Source organism: Cryptomeria japonica, chromosome 5 (genome assembly GCF_030272615.1).
Source record: "Cryptomeria japonica chromosome 5, Sugi_1.0, whole genome shotgun sequence".
NCBI lineage: Eukaryota > Viridiplantae > Streptophyta > Pinopsida > Cupressales > Cupressaceae > Cryptomeria > Cryptomeria japonica.
The window spans coordinates 256,157,575-256,164,500 of record NC_081409.1 but is presented as its reverse complement, the minus strand read 5'-3'; the positions used below and the strand labels follow the sequence as shown (position 1 = coordinate 256,164,500).

Sequence of the window (6,926 nt, the reverse complement as noted above, 5' to 3'; positions counted from 1 at the left end):
GTTAGACCTATTTTATGGTTGTCTTGTTCTTTAAAATCTGTTACTTTTACTCACATTCCTCGGGAGCAGAATGAATTTGTGGATTGCCTAGCCAAATGGGCTTCTAATTGAAAGGATAATTGGAATATCGAGGATAAGGGACAATTAACTTGGAATTGTCTCACATGTTGGATCATGTTGATACATATAACACTATTTAATGTGATGTTCTTTGCAAGGCTTCTCACCCTTATTACTTTGTAATTTTCTTTATGTTGAATAAATTTTTACTCGTCTTTTACTTAAGAAAAGAAAAAAAATAAAATGAATAATTAAATATTTTGACGAACATTTTCATAGGATCAACAAGGATAACCTAAACTTTTAATATTAAAAATTCATACTCAATTGAATCAACCTTTGACCTGGAGGTCACAAATAAGGGACTTCAGACCTATTTAAACATTCAACAATAGCAACCCAACAGAATTTAAACTTTAGTGATAAGAACAACAACACCACAACTTAAACATTACACCATACCAATAGTGACCAGTTTACATAACCTGTTGATATATTAAAATTTGAGATAATAAAAAATAGTATAGATACTTGGTATCTATAACATACATAGCTTAGCAGATATTTTGTGTAGGCTGTCTAACTGAAATAAATTTCAATTTTGCGCTTAACTGGTTGGAGGATATCAGTTTATTCCATGTTAGTAGCACAATGATTCTTCGCTTGAGTACTTGAAAGATTCACTTGGTACCAGTTGCATCAATGACTTCTTGTACCATAAGCGGTTATATAATGTAATCTCTCTATCTTGAGCTTTAATCGTGCATTTGGCAGTCATTACATCTCACGATACTCAAAAGTGGAAGAAGTTAAATTGAAATTAGTGAGAAGAACGATAAGCATCTTTAATTATAGAGTATCTTCCCGTAATCAAGCTTGATTAGCTTACTGTTTCTTTCTGAAAAACGAAGAGAGTATGTAGCTTTTAAATTACTCAATTTGGAACTCTGGTTATGTAGCTTTTCATCTATTGCATCCTAAAGACCCAATAAAATTCTGAATTTACAAATTCTGAATTGTTTTAAGCTAGTCACGTAGCTGATTGGAAGGCAAGGTTAGCCATTGATTCGGATCATGTAATTTTTTCATCTGAGTGTGCTTAATCAAGTGATTAATCTTACTTTTTCATGTCTGTAAAAACAAAGCATACGTTTTTTTCTATCTCAACTTTTACTGAATATTTGTCAATCTACTTGCAGAAGACAGCAAATGGGAAAACAACATGTGAGTGCACAAAGAGGCCATAGATATAGATAAGCATGTTATAGGGCCAAATATTTGATCCAGAACATACTCAATACTAGGAATTTGTAGAAGAATGCAGAGCCTCCTTTACTTGTGATCCCTGATCGGATCACTCAAGCCCGCTCTGGCAAACTTATGTATGTGAATTACAGATCAGAAGAAGCAGAAGCAAGCCTGGTATTCAAATTCACCAATATATATGTGATTGTCTCCCTCTAATGTCCCTTTTCTTGGATTATACAAGGGAAGTAAAAGATGAAAACTCCATCTATTGAATCTCCCTTCTCAAGGCAGCTTCTTTCATTTGTTTTAGGGCATCTAAACAATACATACAAAGCTGTAAAGGATCTGGCATCGTGTCTTCGGCAGCCATTACGACCAACTTTGCTTTTCTAGCATAACTTTGAAAATGTATTACAATAGGCTGTAACCATAGAATAAACATGAAGACTATATCAGTAAGAGTTCAGTCTATTGTGTCCTTGAAATTTAAGCATCCCCTGTTTGTAGATTTCTTAAAGACCAACCTGTGGCAACCACGAAACAGTGGTGATAATGTGAGTCACTCGGTTTCCCATGAATTGAACATCCTCCACCGGGCCCAACACATTAGAAAAAACCATGGTGGTGTTCAAAGTAACTCTGTACAGAAGGTACATTGCAAGCTGCCAATGGGTTCTTAATCCAGTTAGCTCATAAGGAAATTTGGCACATTTACACAGATCTCTGAAGTCATAAACTAGTATATGAAATCTTAAATCTTAAATTATGGAGATCAAATAAATCTTAAGAAAACAATATTGTCAAAAGTGAACATTTTAAACAGAGAAAATAAATTCTGTTCTAGAGAAAAAGTTTCTGTAAAGAAGGCTTCAAAAAGTCATCTTATATTTGATATCAAAAAACAAGAGTATTTAGTTAATTCTGTTTGGATGGTTTATACTTTGACCAAAGAGAAGCGTGATACGAGGCCCAAAAGGAAGAACATTAAGGATGCCTCCATTGATGCTTTTTTTTTCAACAAATTGGCCGTTGTTATCCTGCAGTAATTGAGAGGATCCTCTTGCTTCTCTAGGGGAATGGGAAGTAACCACGTCCCAAACTCATTGCCCCATCTTGCTTGTTTTGGATTGCTTAACATATATTCAAGCCTCTGTTTGAAATCAGGAAAATCATGCCACATAAGGGACTGGAAATATCACTGTCAATATTATTTCTCAAAGATTGCTAGCCTATAGTCTTTGCTCTGAAGCTTGCCCTAAAAAATATCTTCAATAGCATTAGAAAGTGATTTATTTGCCATAAACAACTTTGCAAAAGCTAAATCAATTTTCTACAGTTAATTTTATTTCTAGTTTCTAGAAGAGAGGCCCTTACATTCAAAACTATTGCAGGATGGAGAAAGTAGCCTTTTTAACTTACATGCAAGCCTGGTAATGGTCTCATATTTACTGCAACTAGTGCTCGAAGACGAAGCTTAGATATAACTTTGTCCACATTGCTACCCTTCCATAGTGCCTCTGCTACTCCACAAACACTCACTGGTTAGGGAAGTTAAGAAGGGAGAGCAACAAGGCACTGAGTCCAATAAGTATCCTACAAACGCCATTGAATGAGAACTCAAATTATAGCATTCTTAGCAGAACCCAGTCTAATTTTGAATGCAATGGAAGACATCAAGTTAACCCTACCATGAGGATGTTTAATGTACTGCACAAATCCAGCAGAAAGCATACCAACAACTACATCATTGACTGTCTGCACTAAGAAGAGAATACTACAACAATATCAATCTTTGAAACATGTTCTACAGTATCAATTTATACCTGTATAAATACCCATCAAAATTCGATACCAAAAGAATTAAATTCAGTGGAGTCTGGAGTTAAAACTTACACAATTTAAAGCATTTTTCACCACAGCAATGTCCTGCAGATCAATTGTGACATGAGCCAACCGCTTTGGACAAATGGATCTTCCCCTTCTAAATATTTTACTATCTTTCATCCACAAAATCGTTGCAATAAGATTGACCAGATCTTTCAATGTGAGCCAAACCACATGCATGAGAGTGCAAAATATTTGCAAAAAGTTAGAACTTCTCCAATTTGTTGAAATACTGTTAACTTTTCTATTTGCATTCGGAAAAGTGGAGATGGAATTCATGTCTGTTACTTTCCTCGTACACTCCAAGAAAAGGGACATCAAAGACACACAGTCACCTAGACAATGGTGAATTTTGAAAACCAGGCTTGCTTCTGCTTCCCCTGACCTGTAATTCAGTATATGGATTTGCCAAAGTGGACTTGAAGGATCCAAAGGTGGGTCACAAGCAAGGGACGCTGTGTAATCTTCCACAAACTCCTTGCATTGAATATATTGTGGATCGAGAGCTGGCACTATAACATGCTTCTCTATATCTATGACCTCTTTGTGCACCCAGAGGTAGTTTCCCCATCTGCCTTTCTTCTGCAAATAGATTGACAAATATTCAATTAAATGCTTGGGTTACAAACAAGTTATTTTTGTAATTTCAGGGATGGGAAGTAAAATTGAAACACTCGAGCAGGCATACTGAGATGAAAAATCACATTATCTAAACATAAGTCTGAGCTAATCTTCCAGTCAGCTGGGTAATTAGATTAAGAAATTTGAGAAGTTATATTCATAATCTGGAAGGGAACCCTCTGGGATGTATGATAATACGGCTTTAAATTCTAACTTATTAAATTTAGAATAAGAATTATCAGATATCTGTAAATCTAATGGTCTCTACAGAGTTAGACTTCATGACATATCCTTGAGAATACTGAAATAAAGAATCTTGAAATAGTACTGTGGAGTTATACCTGGCCATCTATCATTAGAAAAAATGGAATAGATAAATTTAGAATCCGGAATTATTCTCTGTGACCCATTATATGAACTTAAAAAATGAACAATTTTACAATTGATAAATGAAATAATACATTATGGCACATTTTCATGAGAACTGAAATAAAACCTTTTTGTTCTTAAAAATTGATTTCATCCCACAGCTATAGTTTGTCATAAAAGCAAACCAGTTTACACTAAATCCATAAATTAGAAAGGATAAGAATGCCTGTACTGACTATTGAGCTGCAAAATGGCCTATGATTGACAAGAGAAGATTGCAGAGCCTGCTTCACGGAAGGCACATCTACTTGTTTTTCTAAGCCTATTATAGATAATATGTAAGCGTCCATATGAGGGTGACACATTATGGCTCCTTTGGGTGTCAAGGGACCTTCTGTTAGCTCACAGACATTATCGTCTTTTCCTGCTTGTTTGACAGAGATCGACCTCATGGTGCTTGCCTGTTCTTGTTCGTTCAGACTTTAATGGGCCTTGTAACAGTGTAAGAAGAAAAGCATGTAAAGTACAAATCTAGTTTATTGTCCTCCACAAGTTTCCCTGATGGAAGATCAATAGATATTGTTAATAAATCTGACTCTGGTTTTTCCCGTTTGCTGAACAACTATTTAGCATAGGTAGTAAGGTCTTCTTCGGAACTCAATGGTTCTACCTACGCACCAGACAGTCGCAGATTTTAAGTATTGTTTGGTTTGTCGTTGAAAAGAGTACTTGTGACCTATATTTAATTACGATAGAGGATACATTCCTGCCCCATGTGAGTGGGTGAATGATTTTAATAAAGTTGAAACTACCAATTTAATATTGAAAAAAAGTGTATCCCATTTGAGCTAAACTTAAATGTTATTGGAACTCAAAACTATTGACTTTGGTGAAATTTGCTCAGCTGAATTAAGGGTTCAAGTAGGATTTTTAGATCTAATATCTTTTCATATTTTATGTGGAAGGAAAATGTTAGGTCACTTTTAGATCTAAGGTTTCATGTTGTTCCCTCTTTCTCTCTTTAAGGATCTTAGGGAAGTTGCAATCAATATTAATTTATACACATCTTTTATATTATTATATTTTTCTTAGAATGTTTTATTTACTTTTATTAATAATGGGAGATAAATCACTGAAAAATACACAAATTAAAAATGATAATAACAATACAAATAAAAATCTAGAAAAGTAACAAATTATTCATAATGTAAAAGACAATGCATGTTAACAAAACACTCAAAGTCTTATTAAAGGTGGTTTAAATCAAACAAAATAACATTGAGAGACAAAAGAAGAAAATGGGTGTTAGTGAATGTGAAGTCATATTGTGGGATAATGTAGTGTAAGTTATCTTGAGCAACAATAGAGTGCACACAAATAAAACATGAACAAATGAACTAAACTGGTAAGTAGGTATAAAGGGTAAAATTTGTTTTAGAACCAATCACAAAGCATTAGATAAATAGTCACATTCCAAAGAGATGAATACAAGGCAAAGGGCACCAAGAGGAAGAGGCAAATGTTTACAACCCAACATCATTCCCCTTTACTTGGTCAACACATTTGTATGCACAAGAGTAAAGAACTTTAAGAGCATATTGGCGTGCATGGAGGTTAGGGAGCAAGAAAATAAGTTAAGCTCCAAGAAACCATGGAAATAAGTAAACAACTAGAAGATGCTAATAGAATGTTAAGGGAGTAAGTAGCAATGCTTACACAAACTTTAGAGGAAGGGAAACAAGAATAGATGACTATAAAATAAGTCTTACAAACCAAACAAGAATAAATGAGAATGAGCATAGAGTTAATATAACCAAAAGTTGTGGGATAAGGAACATACATATCGTAACAAACCATTTGAGACATGAAGGTAGGAGAGTAATATGATAAACCATTCCAAGGAGGTCACATCATTGGCATAAGTGGTGCAAGGTCCAATATAAAATGTAGAAGAGGTTGCTAAAATATGTGTTAGAATGCAATAAAGAGAACATAAAACAAGATATGATAGAACACAAAGTTCAAGTACCAAAGGTGTAAAGGATTATAGAGAAGTTAAACACCAAGGAACTATAGAGAAGTTGAACACTAAGGGATTATAGAAAAGTTGAACACAATCAATTTTACAAGTGACATTCTTAAAGATGAATTGCAATGAAAAGAAGAAAGATTTCAAGTCTGAAATATTGGAAATATATGGGATGAAAGAAATAGGCCTATAAAGTTTTGATGATGCAAATAGAGGACAATAACCAAATTCTAAGATATACGAACTTTTTAAAAGGATCATGTTTTCCTGCCTAAATGAGCACTTAGCTCCAAAAGTAGAAGAGAGGAGAAGTGAAGAATTGGATAAAGTAAGGGTAATAAGGAATGAAGGTAAATTTGTATGGTTAAAAAAAAGAGAAAATACATTAGTAATAAAAAGCTCAAAACAAGCCTGCTAATGGGCTGTTGAGGGTTTATCCTCCTAGGATGGGCGATAAAAGCCAGGAGTGGATTCCGCTAGATAAGGGATGGACCAAGATCAAATTTGATGGGGCATCAAGGGGGAATCCTGGGATCTCTGGGATAGGGGTTATAGCTCGTGATGAGAATGGTAGTATTCTTGCTCTTGGAGCAAAGAGATTGGTGGATGGTACTAACAACGAAGCTGTCAGGCGACAATTGAAGCAATTCTTTTGGCGAAGAAATTGGAGGTGAAAAAAATCCATCTTGAAGGGGACTCCCAGATAGTAGTGAAT

General features: G+C 34.7%; 1 protein-coding gene across 3 annotated transcripts; it reads right to left on the bottom strand.

Moving 5' to 3' along the window:
- Positions 1-1,285: 1,285 nt before the first annotated feature.
- On the bottom strand, positions 1,286-4,907 carry LOC131058499 (wax ester synthase/diacylglycerol acyltransferase 5). 3 transcript variants are annotated; one of them, XM_057992289.2, is made up of 8 exons: positions 4,419-4,907; positions 3,528-3,774; positions 3,202-3,344; positions 2,997-3,063; positions 2,728-2,828; positions 2,249-2,458; positions 1,833-1,970; positions 1,286-1,729 (listed from the first exon to the last, which is right to left on the bottom strand). In XM_057992289.2, exons 1-8 carry the CDS (start codon positions 4,632-4,634, stop codon positions 1,574-1,576), a joined length of 1,278 nt encoding a protein of 425 aa, XP_057848272.2. In that variant the 5' UTR covers positions 4,635-4,907; the 3' UTR covers positions 1,286-1,573. The 3 variants fall into 3 exon arrangements, with proteins under 3 accessions (XP_057848272.2, XP_057848260.2, XP_057848265.2); XM_057992277.2 differs by having other exon boundaries at positions 3,202-3,774; positions 4,419-4,906; XM_057992282.2 differs by having other exon boundaries at positions 2,728-2,825; positions 3,202-3,774; positions 4,419-4,903.
- Between the last annotated feature and the right edge of the window lie 2,019 nt (positions 4,908-6,926).

Bases quoted from the DNA above. Each gene is read 5' to 3' on its own strand.
- LOC131058499 (XM_057992277.2), bottom strand. From the start codon at position 4,634: ATGAGGTCGATCTCTGTCAAACAAGCAGGAAAAGACGATAATGTCTGT. The intron at 3,064-3,201 runs GTAAGTTTTAAC...TTCTTAGTGCAG, and splicing joins TGAAAAATGCTTTAAATTGT to ACAGTCAATGATGTAGTTGT. The intron at 1,971-2,248 runs GTATAAACCATC...ACCCATTGGCAG, and splicing joins CACGCTTCTCTTTGGTCAAA to CTTGCAATGTACCTTCTGTA.